At 42.9% G+C, this 19,702-nt stretch overlaps 1 protein-coding gene across 1 annotated transcript in view; it reads right to left on the bottom strand.

Moving 5' to 3' along the window:
- pou6f2 (POU class 6 homeobox 2) overlaps positions 1 to 19,702 on the bottom strand; it is a 76,812-nt gene that overhangs the window by 22,230 nt on the left and 34,880 nt on the right. Inside the window, 2 exon segments of the mRNA XM_040043697.1 lie at positions 8,056 to 8,382; positions 18,370 to 18,422. Coding sequence (XP_039899631.1) covers positions 8,056 to 8,382; positions 18,370 to 18,422 — 380 coding nt within the window.

Here is a 19,702-nt window from a genome sequence, read left to right as displayed (position 1 = left end):
TTCCCACTCCGGAGTGAATGTAATCAGCTGTGACATGAGAAAACACGTTCTGTGTCTGTCAGGACTCTGCAAGTCTTCCGCTGACAGTCCTCTGCTGACTCCCCTCCTCCCCCAAAAAAGCCTCTCCCCCACCTCCCTGCCTCCCCTTCCTCACATCCGCTGTGCTTATGAACATCAAAATGCCATTAGGCCCTCCAAAACACCTCTAGTCCCTTGGTTGGCGGGGGCCTCGCACCGTGGTCGTGCACTCTGAGCCCTCCCAGCGCCAAATATTGCTCACCACTGGGCCTCAGCTCCAGCCGTTGTGAAAAATAAACCCCAAAAAGAGCCATTTTTGAGGAGAAATATTGGAACGTGAAAGACAGATAGAACAACTGGGGCAGATAACACCCGGCAAAATACAATAACGCTGCATCCGCTGACAGTCGGGCATTGTAATTGCTTAAGGCAGCGTAGGGATGGTGGTGGCAACGGGTGTGGACGTGGAGGTGGCCGAGGTGGCACGGCGGGTGCTAATGGAGTGATGTCATATGGAAGACCAGAATGACAGCTAGTTAACTGAGGCGGTTTGGCTGATCAAATAAAATGCATTAACTCCAGGAAATGGATATCGCGGGCGGTCTCAGAAATGGCCATATCTAATGAGGCGAAATGCAAATGAGGGAGGAAAAGAGTCGTGAAAACGTTTAAACTAACTATAAAGGGATGATGGAGTGTCGGACAGTGGCCGTCAATCTCCCCGCTCATTACCTTCATGTGAAATTAACAGCAGCTTTAATCATTACATAAAATCTGCTCCAGCCCATTTGTTGATAATTGTGAGGCACGGCGGTTCAGAGCGGGTTCCTTGTCATTAATCACCGCAGCAGTATATTTCCACTGGTTAGGGGACACTCGGAGAGTAAAAATATAAGTTATACTACAGTCCTCCAACACTATTCCTCTTCCTGGAGAATGATCTATAATATTTAGCTGTTTCCAGATGTATTAAATTTGAAACTACTTGGTGATTAAGTATCTACAGGAAAGTGCTGACCATTTCAGCTCATGATGTGACATATTTGGTGCAGTTATTTCTGTACCATACTAGCGCTGGGCTGGAAATCACAGCGGCAACCAGCGTTGCGGGAAAATATACTGCTGCTCCGGCTATGATTTCTTAAAGTGGGTACCTGGCCACGGGAGAAAATGAAAAATCAAATCATTAGGCGATCCGACTGTGGAGAATCAACAAAGACTCTTCTCAGCCTTTAGATGAGCATTACCTCAAATATTCAATGTTTAATAAACCATATTTCTTGATTCTTGAGTTGTATTTCCACTGGACTGATTACATCCCATTGCTTTTCGTTTAGGTGGAAATGGCATCTCTTTTCACTCTGCTGTTGTTTGACATATAAATATAGCATTTGAATGACTTTAATATCTTCCTAATCAATGTCCAGTGATCTTTTGATGTCCTCAATTCAATATAGGAAGGGTCATCCATGCCGCAGCTTTATAAACACAATAAAGGTAAATGATTACTCTCCACAGTGGTGTCCAAAAATACGGCCAGTAATGAAGAGAAATGGAGGAGTTTGAGGAGGAGGCCTGTCATGTGTCATTGGCCAACTCTGAGCCCTAAGATTAATCACGAGAGAGGGGCTCTGTGGCTAAGATGTGGTCACTCTTGATCAATAAATCCACCACCCTCCCTCCCCTCCGTCCATGTCTCCTTCGCTCCCCCCCCCCCCCATATCCCTCCCCCCCAAAAAAGAAAAAAAAAGAAAAAGAAACAAATACAGAGTTGTTGGCATGAGCTAAATCAGCATAAGTGGAGAAGTGAATTGATGAAATATGCCGCCGTATTTGTATTGATTATCTCAGTTTCGACTTCAAAGGTTTCCCCCCACCTTTGAGGAGTTGACTCAAGGAAGTGCACTTTTCTTGGATTCCAGTTGAGTCTATTTACAAAACCCATCAATTGTACATTCCCGCTAATAATGAAAAAGGGCAGGTAGACAGAGGAGGTGGGGGTTGGGGTTGGGAGAAAATGCAAAAAAGCTCCTCAGAGAGTGCAGGTGCAAATGAAAGGAATTTAAACCCACACAGCCCACTTCATATTACAAAAATATACACCAAATCCAGCCCCGGCTTACTACGACTGGAAACACTGCAGAGAAGAATTTCTGATAATATTCTGCAGAGACCACAAATGGGACTTTTGACTTGCTCTATGAGGAGGGTATAATGCAATAACATTGCATTAAAAGGGCCTTTTTACAGCGTGGCAGAGCCGCGCAGCTGTATTCCTCGTGCGAGCCCGGTGCTCTGTTTGCGGTCACTAATGGGCATCAGAAATTACAGGCAGTGGAATCGCGCCCCGCGGGGGGACTGGCCTCCTCAGCGGAGCGGAGCACTTAGACGGTGTCTGGGAGGCTGCTGGAGGAGAAAGGGGGGAACTCAATGTCACAGCCCTGCCTCATAATTAAAGAAACCCTATTCCTTTTCCACTGTTAGGTGAGCCCTAGCTCGGTGCTCCATCTGAGGGCTCCCCTGTGGGCGTCTAATGCGTGTTGCCCCCAGTGTCCATGTGGGCTGATCAGGGAGCTGTGCCTTTCTGCTGGGTGTCTGAGCTGCAAGCCCTCTGCCCACCTCGAGAGTAATGGGGCCAGGCTTAGAAGGATTGCAGATTTAAAAAAAGAAAAAAAAAGAAAAAGTGACGGAAATATCAACTTGGCGAGCTCTGAAAACTCAACAAAACCAGAAAAGCCAAAAAGTAAGTGCAAGGTGCAATGTGGGTGCAGTTTTAAAAGTGAAAGTGCCCTCACAGTTTTCCAGAGGATCCTTGCGAAATATGATAAATTTAACTTTCGCCTTATTTAGAAATTCAAGGCTCATCGTCACTCCTTAAGTCTCTAGATTTTCTCCCTGCCTAATCCCTCATTTGAAGTAAATAAAAGTAGTAGAGCTGTCATGGTCAGGTTGTTTTCCTCATCTAGCTCCCATGCTTTATAATTATTCATATGAAATGTGGTGCTGTTGATGGGCAACAGTCTTATTTTCTGCTTCAGTCAACAGTGCACATTTGTATTTCTAAATTGTGGAGCGCTTGTTATGTAAGGCAATTTTCTGCCTTCTTAAGAGCCGGATCTCCTGTGCATTAATAAGAGGCTAGGCTGAGCTGCTGGAGAGCCGAGGGCCCGCTCATGCTCTAAAACCACGCAGCTACCAGCAGCCATTTAAACACACAGCCTGCCATCATATACCGCGAGTATATATTTAAAAGTTTTATTTGAAATCTGGGGATTTAAAGCAGGTGTTATTGCGGATAATGCCAGGACGTGAGGACACTTTAAAGCTTCTACATGAAAGTAAAATTATAAGAGAAGAACGCCCAACTTTTATTCTCATGCATAAATATTTTTAAATGGTCTTTTTAATTGTCATTTCCATTAATTGTATCTTCCTCGCCAAAACTGGCAGAAAAAAGACACTCAAAGCACTTTTTACTGGAAGAAATCATTTCAAATAATGTTTTTGTAATTCTTTTTATTTCAACATTTAAGAGCGACTTTTCCCTTTTAACGTAAACGCTGCCCAGCGTGGGCCACTGGGCCCACATTTAAGCATGTCATTTTAATTTTGATTTAATATCCTGCAGAATGACGGCGGCTCCCTCTTTGCTAAATTCAATGAGCACGGAGCTGATCTGGAAAATCAATTAATCGATGTGCAAGACTCATTTAATACACATGATAATATAATGGGAAAAATGTCCGTCCCCCCCCCACAAAAAAAAAAGGGAGACATTTGGAGCAAATTGGACAGTGGTGATTTTAACAGTGGTTGACATAAGTAAAAGTGCACTGCAGCGGAAAACAGTGACATGAGTGTCTGAAGGGGCCTCAGCTGGAGACAAAAGCAGCAGTGATGGGCCCGAGATTTGAGGAGGATGGTGGAGTGAGCAGGAATGGGGAGGAAAAGGAGGAGGAGGAGGAATGGGAGGATGGCAAGGAGGTGAGGAAAGATGGAGAGTGCAGACAGCCAGGCCTCTGAAAGGCCGTTGTGGTTGGCAGCGGCTGACCTTGGTGACGATGGGTTTTCACCAGAGGCTTCTAATGAAGGCTGATTGCCAGGGAATAGTGAGGGAGCCAAAGGGGTGGAGAGGAGAGCGTGGAGGGGGGAGAGAGAGAGGAGAGGGAGAGAGAAAAGGATTGAGGAGAGACTCAGGTAATTGCAGCACTTGTGGGTTGAGGCCCTGCAGTCTTGTGATGTCGGGGTGCAGTGGGGAAGAAGAGAGATGTCTGTGGACGCTTTGGTGGTAAATTGTGGAGCACAGGGATAGGAGGCAGGCCCCTAGGCTGTAATTACCCCTATGAGTGTGTGGATGGAGAGTGGACAGGCCCAGTGTGGGGCTCTGACAGCGATCAAGGAGACGACTACGAAGGGGAGAGAGACAGACGGCGGGAGTCTGACGGAGGAGGAAGACAGGACGCCTCCACCTCCGCCAGGCCCCCCGAAAACCAGCCAGCCAGACACTGGACCAAGGTCAGAAGCTATTAGTGAACACACAACACGCTGGTGACAAGACAGCCATGACAAGAACAGCAGCACTGTAAAGGGTGCAGTTTCTGGATGGAGGAAGACATAATGTAGAAGGGTAAAAAAAGGGGGCAATAAAAAGCAACTAATTAGATTAGAGGCACAAAGAGACGGATGCTGGGCCTCCGCTGGATGGCGCAGCAGGGTCAGGAGGGTCCGGGCAGACGAACTGGAATAAGACATTTGATAGGCTGGCCTAAGCTTCCCGCTGCCATGGATCAGTATGTACTGCCTCTCCTTTCCCCTGCCTGGGCTGATGTAACTCACTGGAGTGGCAAATTACACCAGACCTACAGCTGTAGCCCGACATTATGATTAATTTGATCAGTAATTTCTCCTGTTTTTCATTTTAATCGCCGAGACCATTCTGCTGTGGCAGGTCTTTCAGATCTAATTAAGATCAATTCCGGTGTAACAGACTTGGCGCGCCTTTACCCCGTCAAATCCCTGAGCTCTCCGGGCGTGGAGAAAACCCGCAGCTCTAATCAATCAACTTCCAGCAAAATCCAGCGGGCTCCCACAATCAGCCCATTAACGCACTTAAGCAAATTTCATAATCTTCCTCTGTCTATTTGTCATCACTGTGGTGGCTATTTCAGGCAGCTCCAGGCTGCCTCTGACTGCACTCTGCATGTTGGGGAGCTGCAGATAGAGTGTGTGAAAGGTGTAGGAAGGTAAATTCTCCCTTCATTTAACCACATTAGCTTCACTAATATAAGTTTAAAACACCGACTCGAGGGGGTTCGGTCTGCTGCTGTACGATTTGTAGTCTAATACGAGTATTAATGAGCTAATTAATGAAATTTGACTCACAAATTAAAAAATGCCAAACCCTCAAAAACACCAGGGATGTAATGAAGGCTTAGGATTTCTTCTCTGTGAGTTTACAAAGAATATCACACACCTCCCATGAGAAGAGAATTACAATGGGACATTAATTGGAACATAATGAGTGTTTGTCTCTCTGCGGCGCTGTGCAGTCTTTTCTGCAAATAGTTGAATGGCTGAGTGATTCTACTTGTTTGAATAATGACGGTAGGAAATAGGGGTGTTATCTGCAAAATGCTCATTGTATTATGGTAATTATGACTCCACTTTACTGCACACACTGGTTCCTCTGGGTAAAACACAGAAACACCAGAAATGCCCTTCTGTGCTGTTCATTAAAACATACAAAAGCACGATCGGGGTGACGGTGCTCACGTGCGCACGAGAAAGTCTCCACTCGGGGAAGTGCTTTGAATTTAAAAACTTCTGTAAATGAACCAGAGACGTGGGACTGAAAATCCAATCACTGACCCAAGCGGCGGAGGGAGGCGGAGCTGCAGTTTAAATCCTATTGCAGCCATGAGAGGGTGCTGAGGCCGCGGCCTGTCCTTCAGAGAGCCCCTCCCTGTGTAACCCACCCCTTGAAAATCCCAGCAATGACCCAGAGAAACTAAACCTTTTATGGCCATTTTGCTTCTTCTTCTACACACACACACTCTCACACACACACACACACACACACACACACACACACTCTCACACACACACACACACACACACACTATAATCCTATTTGATGAGGCAATATCTTAATGATACCCGATGTGGCCCCTCTGGCCCCCTCAAAGAAGGTCTGTCCTCAGTCATCGTAATCAGCAACCCTGCTTCCTTTACAGAAACACCACCTCGATAAAGCTCGGGAACTCAGACACGCAGTGAGCTTGTTTCGAAATAACAATGGTTCTGCTGCTTTTGTTTAGATTCTTGGAAATTTAACCAAGTGGTGGTTTCCTAGCATATTAAAGCTTAAGAGAGTATCTGTTACTTAAGGTGTTTACACACTGTCTGATGCAAGCTTAATGTGTGGATCTGTATGTTGGTCAGGAGCTCTTGTATCCACAGTCAGACCGGACAGCCTGTTTGGCGCGATGTAGCGGCCAGCCTTTGGAGCCCATTAAATCCAGAGGCTGTTTTTCCTGCTGAGTCTCACTAGGCCGTGACAGGGCCGGAGAGGGCTGCGAGGGGAAACAAATAGCCCAACTCATCCTGGCCATAAAGAAGCTTGCACCACAACCCAATAAGGGTCTGACGCTGATGAATGTGACCAGGGACAGAAAGGCGACCCTGGCCAGTCTCCACCAGAAATGAAACCACAGGGATATAAAATAGGTTATTATCGTCACACAGTGACAGGCAGACGGACAGAAGGGCAGAGATGGATGGACAGACAAAGTGACTAAAAAGGAGGTTGAGTGGGAAGAGCAGCAAAGATTAAAGGACTGATTACGACTGGAAAGCCTAAGGATAGATAACCTCAGAATCCCTCCTCGATCTGCAGCAGCAGGATACGATTAATGCGTCTCGCCTGGCTGTGAGGTTGGATGTGCTCAAGTGCGTCAAGGCTTCAATAAAAACATGCATATTCTAATAGGTCCACATGGACACCACTTGATAAAGATCATCTGCAGACAAACAATCGAGCGCAGAGTATACAGCTGCTGCTAAAGGCCACAATGATGCGATTCACATCCACATGTCAGCTCATGAAGCACTTTTCTTTTTAAAAAGAAACACTTCCTGGCCTTACTGCAAGATCAGTGAGCAGAGCTATTGTTACTATGGTTGACGTAGATAATCTGTATTAATAAAAAGAACAAATTAATGGGCAACGGCAGTGACATGATAATAAATACGTTTTAACTCTGTTCTGATATTATTTAAAATAGCTTTTAAATATTTACATTCTACACCAAAACAGAACTAATAAAGACCAAAAATGAAACCTCAATCCACGTAAATATAAGAGTACTGATGTAGGTGAACAGGTTGGATTAAAACCAATCAGAAGTGCCAAATCCACTTTAGATCTACCCTCACTCATACCAGTTGGCAACCCCCTGGCAACCTCTAGAGACAAGGACAAATGTATATTCCCTGAATGGTTGGCAAGTGGTTGCTGTTGCTGGAATAAATAGATCTCAAAGAAAGTGCGGCACCAAAAACCTCCTTATGATTGTTTTGGTTACTAGAAGATTGATGTAGTTTGCAAGGAAGATGCCAACTTGCCAACTTCGCCTTCAAAGTAAAAGCTCGGTTTTTTAAAACATGCTAGTTTAAGTGGTTTTCCATTTCCAGTTTGTTAGAGAGACTTTGCAGACAAGTCATCATCTGACATGTGAATCTGCTAGCGGCCAATTTTAATCTTATTTAATCTAACGACACCAATCACTCGCCTATGTCTTTGACACTGCATATGTCTTTAAGACCGATTTTGCCTAGTGACACCAAGTGGCCTCCACCAATCACTCATTAACCTGTCAGGGAGTACACATTTTTTACGTATCTGGGGCTTAGCAATTAATTTTCCAGCAACCTCCAGCCAAAAATCCAAATAGAGTGTGCTGAATTAGAAGTTGTTTTAGAGAGAGGAGAAGCTGGACCTGTGCTTATCTACAAATACATGTTAGTTTGTGGACTCACGGGCAAAGGCATGGGTGGAGTGACGGGTGACGGGAGGCTGCGGGCCGGAGACTGGTTGGGTCGGTGCGGCGGGGACTGCTGCGGCTGCCCGGAGGTGGAGGAGCAGGTGGAGGCTGGAGACGGGACGGAGGTCTGCTGCTGCTGCTGGCTGGGTGGGGTCATGTGATGCTGGGATGACAGCTGGTTCTGGTTATGGGAGTGAGACTGTTGGTGATGGTGGTGCTGCTGTTGCTGCTGCTGATGTTGCTGTTGCTGCTGCTGCTGTTGTTGCTGCTGCTGCTGGTGGTGGTGCTGCTGCATCTGTTGGAGCTGCTGCAGGTGCTGGAGCTGGGAGTTCAGTGATGAGGTAGCTGTTGATGAAAGGACAGGAGTTTGATTCTTCGTAGTGTCTGAGCCACACGCTGCAGAAGCGTTTCAGCACATAAACAAGAGGCCTTCATTATCTGTAGAATATTTTCACACCAAAGACAGAAACACATGCACACATAGAGTGTGGGATGCATAGGGTAAACAGTGAAAGACAGATGTAAATTGCATGGAGCCACAACAAGGTCCTCCTGGGTTTTTAGCCTGCATGATGGAGTCACTGAATTCAATTTAGCTAGTTGGAGGACAAAGCTATCAAGCCTGACTGATATAATTGCTCTCCGGAGCCAAAAGTCGTCATTGTCACTCGGAGAAAGAAAGAATCTTTGGTTTAATGGCTCAAAATCTCATAAGAAAGAGACATCCATCTTCTCTGTAAGAGTTCAGAAATAAACCCATTAACTAATTGGATCCAATAATAGCGTGCCATTAGAAAGTAATTCCAACATTTAAATGCTTATAAATTTTTATGCTGTTTAAAAAAAAAATCAGTTAACACTCAAGCTGCAGCCACACCAGACATGCAGATACTACCAAGTACCCAGAGAGCACACCTGACATAAAACAAATGTAAAAACATGTTGGTGTGACCGCTGTGCAGTTCACTCCAAACACCAGAATACACAACTTGGTGGATCTTCTGTCATTTCACACACACAAACACACACTTTATGTTTGAATGTCAGACGAAAGCCACAGCACAACACAGACAACGAATGATTTCTACTAAAGGAATCAACCGTAACACCATATGTGCGAAATGGGCTAAAAACAACAACATCTAAGCTGACCTTCACACCCTAAACAGAAGAAAGGACAAACTGAGTTTACACACAGATGTGATGGATAGAAGAGACTTTTTAAAACCTGTGTATGTCTTAACATGTTGACAGTTCAACCGCTTAAAAACAACAAATCTCAACTTTACATATCAGAACATATCATTGCTACGCTTGACTTCCAGCAGACTGCTGTGGACTGCTCGGTGATGCTACACAGCCTTAGACAGAAAAGAAAAGAGTGAAATCAACATTTGACTGTTTCTGTGCTGCAAAAGATAATTTGGGTTTAGTGGAGACAGGACTGATCTGTATGGAGATATTTCATCTAGCTTTTTACAGTGTAGTGCACAATAAAAATACATTTCTGCCCTATGTAATTGTTTCCACAGTTAAAGTTACTTTCAGCTGCTCACTTATTCAGAAGAGGGTGACCACAGCAGGTAGCTCTGCAGGTTTGATTTGCCCTTCTTAACACAACCCACAAAAGAGTTTGTTTCTCCTCCCAAAATTGAATTCAGCCTCATTTTCTTGTTAGGCAAAAGTGTAAACCACTGCACTATAGAGCCGCTTCAGTTCTTAAAAAAAGTCAAAAACTAATCTTAAAACCTACAACTTCTTTGGATGGAAAGTAGACTCTGATCTTTCAATACTAGCATTTCAATTCCATTCAATTCAGTTTATTTACAAATCCCACCAACAGTCGCCTCAAAGTGCTTAAAACATCCAGAAAAATGAAAATGTAAAAAGTGAAGAAGAAAAACACCCTTCAATCATGCTATGAGTGTTGATGTTGCATAGTTTGCCCACCAGAGGGCACTCTACAATACGTCTCTGGGTTGCAACAACCACAACAGGCAGTTGATTCAAGAACTATCGGGCGGTGGTAAACGAATAATCCACGAGTTGTTGTAACAGCAAAATTACTTTTTAAACATCACTTTCGTTATCTTAGACTACACTATTAAATTACTCCATATAATTCTGCGTTGTGTGTCTGAAAGAAAAAAATATCGGATTTTTAAATCACCAAATATCGGTATCGGTCTTTAAAATCTCATATACTAAAAAGCAAGGTAATTATGCTGAGTAAAGCATATGCTGTCTAAACAAGCTAAATTAACAGGTTTTGTGAAAAATGCACTTCCTGTTTTTAGAATTAGGAAAGTAAAGACTAAATAAATACTTCAATTAAACTTCTATTAATAACTAAATTAACTACGTTTGCCTCTTTTAAGTCAAATGTTCATGCTTTAAAACTAAAAATCCACAAACTAGGGTGTAAACTGTGATGTCATTCTGAATAACATATAAAGTGTCGCAGATAATGTATTTATACTATATTAACATACACGGCCGAACTAAGCTAAGCTAAATATTTACAGTGTTTATAACACAAAGGCCCTGATAACAAACACTGGTTCAGAAAAATGACTTGTGAACATCTATTGATAATACGGCCCAGCAATTGTGAACACATCGTAGACAAGCTTGTACACACACCGAATCAATGCACTTAAATTATTTAAGTATGCTTGTCTCATAAAAGATGAATAAAACATCAGGGCAGACAAGTCTTTGATTAGCGTGGTCACTTCGTCTCCAGGACAGGCACAGATGAACATTTGATGAAGATCAGATCATCCTCCTCTTTCCTCACTCTGCAGAAGCCCAGCCAAAGAGAGCCGGCATCTCTCGGCCAGTAAACAGCACACTTTTACATTTCTTCTACCTCCTGACACATTGACACCTCTCTCACACCCCCACCATGAATTATATATCATCTGTGCAAACGGCAAGAGTCCAATTCGCACTTGAAATGTTGGGGCAAGTTGTCTAGCAAGCGCTGAGCCCCTGACAGGACCGGCTCTTTTCCTTTGCAACTTCACAACGACAAAATGTTGAGCCCCATTTAAAGATGGAATAAAAGGGAACAAAGACGGAGAAAACAAAAGGGGGGCAAAATGAGATTTCTGTCAAAAAATTATCGAAACCAGGCGAAGATCAAAGACGATTGAAGAATTTCCTCCAGCGCCAACCATTACGCCAAGGAACACGAGGCACAACAAAAGAATATGAAGCAGAAGAAAACAAATACAGAGGGAATATGGAAGAAGCCCCATGTGGCCTTATTATAAGGGCTACACTGCAGGTAACTATATTCTTTAACAGCAGTGCTTTATAAATTCTGTCATCTTGTTAAGACTGTCAGGACCACTGACCCTCCCTTCCTCTCTAACTGGGCAACTGGCATTTTGAAGCTCATTCTTTTAACCACAGCTGTCTGATTGCTTTGGTTGAGCACATAATCCAAACAGCTTGTCTCAGCTAATTGTTTGTGCTCCTTCCTCCAGCAGACACAGGGCCGAGGATGAGAGCGGGAGCTTCACTTGTGATGGAGAGAGGGCAAAAGGGTGCCGGGATCCTATAGAGCTCATTATATCTCCCACTGTCTCTTTGTTGTGTTTCATATTCACTAGTTCTCGTCTGCTGCGATGCAGTCAGCGCTCCCACTTAGTCATCGCGCCTGAGGGGTGGAAGAGCAAGGGTCTCACTTTCAGTGTTGTCACAACTTGCCTATGTTAATGTTTCTAATGAGGGATGAGCCAGATCATGCGGCGCAATGATCAGATGCAAACGAAACTCAATTTTAAACTTTTAACAACAATCATTTGGGACTCCGAGACACCAGCGCTGAGAAGTCTCAGGCCTTCAACCTCAGCGCTTTGAGAAACTGTCTGCCATCTCTCTTTCAGAGCTTCTTCTTCTTTTTCTTTTTTTTCGCTTTAGTGCCACAGTAGAAATCAACTGTTATCTCTGACTGTCCTGGCTTGTGAAGTAGTGGAGGACGAAGCGAGACTGATTGCCAGAGGTCGAAAGGCTAGGTCAAAGCCGGCTCGTTCGTCAGACAAAATGCTATTTTTGTTTCCTGTGCGGTTGAGTAGTGGGGTGGGAGGGCGGGCAGTCTGCTCTCTCATTACCAGCGCTATCTCAGTAGTCACTGCCAACCCACCTATTACAGCACTTTTCTCTCTGGGGCTGATTCAAGCTCCTTGTTTTCCTCCCGATGTACAACACCTGCCTTTGTAACTATTTCCCTTGAATTGCCTTATACACCCTTTGCCTGTGTGCTTGTTTGTGCATATGTAAATGAGTCTGGCTACCTGTTGGTATCGTGTCATCCTAACATCCACAGTGCATTTTTCGAGTTAAATGAAATATGAAAACATCTGTTGATGCATTTAGCCTTTCTGAAAAGCAAAAAATAGGTGGTCGTCATGTTATAGCGCTTAGAAAAGACCCGGGCAAGGCCAGCATGAAGAGTGATTGCAGGGTCATAGCAATCACATCTACACAAAGGGACTTTGACTATCATTCCTTCTATCAAACCGCACGTGATCTGTGTTGCATAAAGTACGGACAGAAGGAGTCGGAGACGATGATCTCATGTTGGAGGCATTCAGTATTTCTAGCCGTTAAAAAGAAAACGATAGTTCACAAAGCTTGGACAGAATGTACTGAGTTTCAGGACTGAATAAAATCTAATGGTACCTTTTGTATATTCATGCATGCACACTGGCTTTCATATGCATCTCTTCCTTTAAAGCCAAGAAAAAGTTTTTCATCTAGCTGCTTATACACTGCTGCACTATCTGGATGTCTTTAGCCTCACTTAGGAGAGGAGTGCAGTAAATTAAGAGCTAATCAGAAGCTACAGAGGAGCCTTTCCAGGTTGATGAAATTGTCCTATGTGACCCACCCTGTATCTTTAGGAACTGCTCTCGTCTCTAAACACGGCTGTCATTCTCCGACGAGAGAGGTGAGGGGGGGATAAACAAGCTCCCCATTACTGCTCTGCCTCACGTTCCTCTATGGGAGTCCATAAACCACTGTCTCAATTGCCTTTTCAGTGAGTCACACTGATAATTACTCCACTGGAGGTAAGGAGATTTAGACTCTATGAGATCTGGTAATTATGAAGGTGGTCAAGGGAAGGTCATTTTTTACTCTGTGGATTAGATCGGCGCGCTCGCACACTGATGAAGGGGATAACATCACTGTTTCTGCTCTCATTTCCTTTGTGAAATGTTAACTTTTAGTTCACTTTCATAACACTGATTACGCGTCAAGGTAATTATTTCTATCACTGGTCATTCTGTCTGTCTTTTTTTTAATTCAAAAGTGATTTATTAAAACACAGAAAGATGAAAAGAAAGAAAGAAAGTGGCATCAGAGGTGGAGCATTTAGTATTAACCTGATAAATGACAAAAGGCATGAATTTGTGTAAATTGACACAGCTTAGCACAGGAAACATTTATTTTTGTTTCCGAAAGGCCATACTGGTGAGATAAGCAAACAATAGAGGTCAGTTATCTTAAACTTCCTGCATTTAATACACATGCTAGAATATTTTATAGCTTTTTCAGAGTCTGGAAATACTTTCTTATGTTTCATAAAGCATTCATTTGGTGCCCACTGAGTTCGAAATGAAAATCTGACTTGCATAAAACAATCCACTTATCATAACTATCATCCTAACATTTAAATTCACCTACATCTATCTAATTTTCTGACAATGGACCACTGCTTGCATGAAACACGATACATTATAAATATTGCGTCAACTGTTTTACTCTGACTTGAGCTTTAATATACAGACCTGCATCGCTGAATCAAGTAGAAATTAGACTTACATTTACTATTTATGAATAAAGGAATAATGGATCATTTCTGAGGATCATTGCTTCCTTTTTTAATAAGTAGCACAGACTCATTACAATCATTCACCTTAAAATTTATTAACACAATGGTTGGTTTTAATCAGTTTTTTAAGACACTGCAGGCTGGATTGAGATGGCCCGCAGGCTGTATTTTGCCCGTGTGTGGTTTGCAGCATATCTGGTTCAGTTTTGGTAGAAACACTTAGACCAGGAGTGTCGGTGTTTAAACCGTGGGCCACATACACCCATAAACTCTGATCTTAAACGTGCCGAACCAGCTAAACTCCCCTTTGTGTATAGATGTTTAGGTAAACGTTTAGTTTAGCAGTGCACTTTCAGCAGTGTGTCTCCGTTTTTCTACATGATGAAGAAATGCTGCTGTAGTAAAGAAAGAAATCTGCCAGCATGACTCTTTGGACTTAAATTGTTAGAAATCCACATGTAAAATTACAGGAAGAGTTCATTACCCATAAAACCTCCTATTTCTTTTTCCCACTGTAGTCTCATTGTAAAAATATGAAATGTATATAGTAAATAGTGAAAACATGAATTTTTATGTCATTGAATTATTTATCAATCATTTAATTGCTTTGGTTTAGTATGAACGGCCATTGGGAAGGTCTTTATTGGTGGGAAAAGCTGTAAAACTTGTGAAAATACAGTTAAAACTTCAAAAATTCATTCAGTACCTTCCTTCACTTGTTCTAAAGCACATCCAGTGGGCCGAATTAGAGTCTTAGGCAGGCCAGTTCTGGCCCCTGGACTTTATGTTTGATACCCTTGATTTAGACTGTCAAATAAAGGCAGCAATACTGAAAATACTTCAATACTAGCTCTGTATTAAAAAGTAAAAGTATGACATACTTAATACTTCATAGTTTACACCTCATACAGTGGAAACTATGATAACGATACTAATTAAATTTTTATATATTAATTCATTGTTGTTGTCTACATCTCTAATGTCTGCTGATCAATACTTGTTGGCTGTACTTAGATCCAACTTAAAGACAAAGGTGATGGTGCTTTTGAGTTTGCGGACCCCGGTGGACACCGTTGACACCTTTAATAATAAACTTTAGACCCACCTGTTCAGGCTTGCTTCTATTTAGTTTTATCTATTTGCTGCAAACTGCTTGTCAAAGTTGTTCAGTGCGTTTGTACATGTTGCTGCTAAAGTGAAGGTTTTTCTTTCAGAAAACACTACGATTTTTCCATGCAGCAACCAGCTGGCATTGATAACGTCTCTTTTCTTGAGTAAAGAAATTACGAATCATCGAGTGGCCCATTTAGTCTTAAAGGCCATGAAACGCAACAATCTAGTTTGGTATTTTGGCAAAAAAATGCAAATAATCAAGTGAAGTATCTCATATTTGTGCCTAAATCCCTGAAATAAAAGTTAAGCTAGAGTTAGAAAGAAAAAGGCTTAGAAAAACAAACACACGTTCTCACTCAGAGCTTCTTTTTTTTTTTACAGCTTGCAACATATTTGTGTTACATTCCTTCACCGGCGAGTGCATACAGCTGGTAATCACGTTAAGGGGATGGAGAATAGATACCTGCGTTGGCAATGGCTGGAATGAACACGTGGAAAATGAAACGTTAAAGGAGCTCGAGAACTACTGAATAAAAACATTACTCAGAGAGCCACAGCAGTCAATATCAGCATTTCAGCTGCAGGAGGAACTCAGCGACTACAAAAAAGAAAGAGAGAGAAAAAAAATATAGGTAGTTAAGATTTGAGCGGAGTCGCAGTTACAGGATTTTGGAGAGTAAACCACATCGCTTGTAGGGATCCAGAGATAATGCTTTCACTTTGTGATGCAAGGCAATATCAAGCAGTGTTGCAGGATTCTCACTCTGGGGGAAGCATTTCAAAGAATCAAATCCTCTCCATGGAGTTGTTACACATACAAGAAAATCCCCGTGTGCTCGATAACGTTGCCCTTTTGGTGTTGCTTACGCTTTGTTATTGATTTCCAAAGTGTGGTCCGGGAACCTCTGGGGAGGGGGGGGTCCCGACAAAGTTCCAGGAGGTCCCAAGCAAAAAGAGAGAGACCGAGTTTATTTTCCCTCTGATTTCAATCCTTAAGATTTTTATTTTTTCATTTTTGTGCAGTGATCTTACAGGTGAGGGTTTTTAAAGATTAAACCAAAGCGACTAATTAGTTTATCTCGCTTTGCTTGAAAGTTTCTTAAATTAAGTGGCAAACTTTCTGCACTAATCCTGGTTTCAAACATTTTTTATAGCTGTCTCATTAAAATCTCTTTGAATAAATAAAAGAAATACTTTATTTTGTCTAAAGCAACTACAACGGCTTCATTTATGACCAAACCTTCACATTCTGAGATATTTTCAGGCTCCATTCAAACACACTCCACATAAACAGTATGTAATGCAGTGAAACCCAGTATGGGGTCTCCTGCTTTTGTCCTTCAAAGTCCAGAAGGTGTTGAGCCCCCCCACCCGCGCTCCCCCTTCCTGAAAAGAGCCTGTCTGCCTGGCAGGACAGACCGGGTTATTACAGCGTGTTCATGGTCCCATCATGTGTCGTCAGACCAAAGCGGAGGCCGCGAGTAAAAGCCTCATGCAAAATTTATGTTCATGCGGCTGTTTCAGTGGGTGGAAAAATCAATATTGCGGGCCTGATGCACGGAGATGACTGAGTGCTCTCTGACTGACAGTAAAAGCTGAGAGAGATTGAGGGGCTGCATTTACTGCTCTAGAAATGGAGTGGAGTAGAGTCGCCCTAATAGTCTAGTTCACCTTAAATTTGAATTTCATTGTGGATTATTTTGGTAACAACTTGAATACTGAGGGGTTGAAGAATTACTCCATTAGATTAAAAAGAGGACTAAGCAGGATTGTTTCCAAATCGTCTCGAGCACATCTTGCATTGTGACTTCTGAGCAGCTACAGTATTGTATATTACGGGGTTATTAAGCCTTCCCTTCCTTCCCAACTTACACAGATATAAAAATGATTGTAGTTAATCAAAAGACAATGTGGGTATGAGGAGGACATCACAGGGCTTTTGTTCTGCGCTGCTTCGCTTACATATGCTTTTGATAACGTGCCACATACCCACAGTGCATTTGGGGAGGAATGTGAGAAGAGAGCGAAAAGAAAGTGAGAAAAAGAAATTCAGTGGGATGAAATAACCCCAAACAATGGGATTTGCTTTCCATTCTTCTGCCTCCATCTTCTGTCTTTAATTATTCCCTTTGGTTGTCTGAGGGAGCGTGTAAGCACTTTCACACAGCACAACATGCCCAGCAGCACAACACTGTCTGCCTTAGTGATGTGGAGACTTCTGAGTGACACTGAGCCTCTTGTGATTATTAATGCTGTTTAATACAACACAGAGCAGCCACTATGACTGAGGGAAAAAACAGATTTCAAAATGCATGCATTCAAAATGCAATGTGAATGGAATTATGTACTACATGAGCACTGAGCACTTGAGATACACCCCCCCCCTTTTTTTGTCTTTTCCTTGCTACATAAACAATGTGTACACCGCAAAATGAAGGCTAATGTTTTGTAGATGCAACGATAACAAGCGGCCCAGTGTGCTTTATTTTTGCACACAGCATTTAATGGAACCACAGCTGATCCTGGTGGGATCCTTTGTGCCGGTTTAGTAGTTTCTTCCTGAATCGCATATGAGATATTTGAGAGCCCAGAACGATGTATGATGAATGAAGTAGCATGCTACTTATACGCTTATCGTGCTCACTGACTAGCAACAGGTTCAGCAAAGGGCAGCGGCAGTAAATGAAATTCCGCACCAGGACAATATATCATCAAAAGAAATGTATGCACCCGAAACTTACAAGCCTTCTTCGGATGCGGACAAGGTGCCTGACGGGGTTGGGGGAAGGGAGAGGCGGAGGGGATAGTAAGGAGAAAAAGAGAGGGGGGGTGGCTGGAGAGAAAAGAGGGGAGGGTTTTCCTTTTTTTTTTCCTTCTTCTTTTTTTCCTGGATGGGTGAAGAGCAAAGCAATGGGAAGCAGCAGCAGCAGATTTTGTTGAATCAGTTCTATTTCCATACTGGCTGATCTGTGTCTTTTAACCATTTCACTGCAGCTGGAAAATGAAAGTACCAGGGCTAATTTCACAGTGAGAGCTCACTGAACAAAACCCCCCACGGTCTGTGGCAAAAGGTGCTAAGTCTACTTTGTCATTGTGAATTACGGCAGTGTAATTCAGGAAACAGCCTTGTGTATGACAGAGAAGAGTAGGAAAAAATGTCCAGAGGAAAAAGAGAAAAAAAATGCAAGAAAAGCCTTTTTTTCCCCTCCCCTCTATACCCTCACATGTACTTAGCGAGTCTTTCTTATGATCTGTAAGTATCAGATACCTCTCTCCAAACATGCCGTCCTGTACTGATGCCACGGGATCCATCTGTGATGTGTCTGCAGTTAGTCCAGGAATAGCACCCGCGGGACTTGCGCACTCCTCAGGCCTCCTGCGGGACCTTTTAAGCTGCATTGATACTTATAAAAGCCCCCACAAATCTGGCCCCAAGATACCTCAGCCATTAATTAAGGTAATTAGGCCCTGGTCAGCAATTAGTAACCACAGATAGCTTTTAGCTGGTGAGGGGTTTGGTTCCACACCATCTGCTGACAAATGTCACCACGGACTCTTTGGTTTCACACGCGGGGAACCGGAGAGCTGTGTTTAAAAGTGACCTCTGTGTGATCCAGACTCCCACAGCTCCTCTACTGCCGCCGCCGCTGCTGCAGGATCACTTTGTTTGTTCTTCTCTCAGGTTTTTTGCTTCTTTTCTCTTTCAAACACGAAAGAGCGAGCTCTATGAAAATCCATACATGTTGTACACGGTCAGAGCGGGAACAGGAAACGTTCACTGCACAAGTTATTGAACAAAATTAAAACGTCTGGGCCCAGTGTAAGGAGTATTGATCAGCGCGTAATGCTACATCGATTTGCTAGTATTATTAAGTCCATTATAGATCTGTTTTGATAACATTTTACTTTATATTATAATGTTATGTACATATGTACTTACTGTGAGTCAATTATGCAGATAGGTATAAAACATAACAGTGACAACACAAATACCTTTGGAAATCATTAAGAAAAAGCAGAATAGACCTGCTGAATAAATCTGGGAGAAACATTTGTGCCCTTTCTACTAATATCAAAACACAGCAGCGTGCATGCTTCATCCGGTGGCACAGGTATGTGATATAAGGCACCCTGACTGATAAAAAACAGGCTGAACACACAAGTTCAACCTCAGAGGACACATCACGCAATAACTCACATTATTGGGGAATGGGAAATAAAGGATGCCGCTGTGCTGCTTTACACAATTCCACATTTGAAGCAATCGGTGATAACACCATTTTCATTCCAGTTCAGTCCCATAAAATTACCATTAACATTACAACTCATGCAGAACACAGATAAATGTAAAATGTCACCCAGTTCTGCCAGGCAGGACTTCCAGTTCCACAAGATTACCATCTCTGTCTGCTCTCTCCCACTGCACCTTGTCTAATATTTCATTTACAACATTTCATAAGTTCATTTTCCCCTCACTGACCATGTAAATCACAAATCAATTTTCATTTAAAATGCTTGACTACAGATTGTTGCTGAAAGCTCCTGAATTGCGCCTCAGCAATATGGCAGACCTTTAGCAAATCTTTCGGAAGCGGTGTGGTCAGAGGAGGGAGGCTAAAAGTGAGATGTAATTTCCACAAAACAACTCTGGGGCCGAGTGGTCAAGGCATTTACTGGAAAGACT

The sequence above is a fragment of the Simochromis diagramma genome, unplaced genomic scaffold (assembly GCF_900408965.1).
Source record: "Simochromis diagramma unplaced genomic scaffold, fSimDia1.1 OVJJ01000602.1, whole genome shotgun sequence".
NCBI lineage: Eukaryota > Metazoa > Chordata > Actinopteri > Cichliformes > Cichlidae > Simochromis > Simochromis diagramma.
The sequence above is the reverse complement of the archived record's forward strand: the minus strand, read 5'-3'. Positions and strand labels throughout refer to the sequence as shown.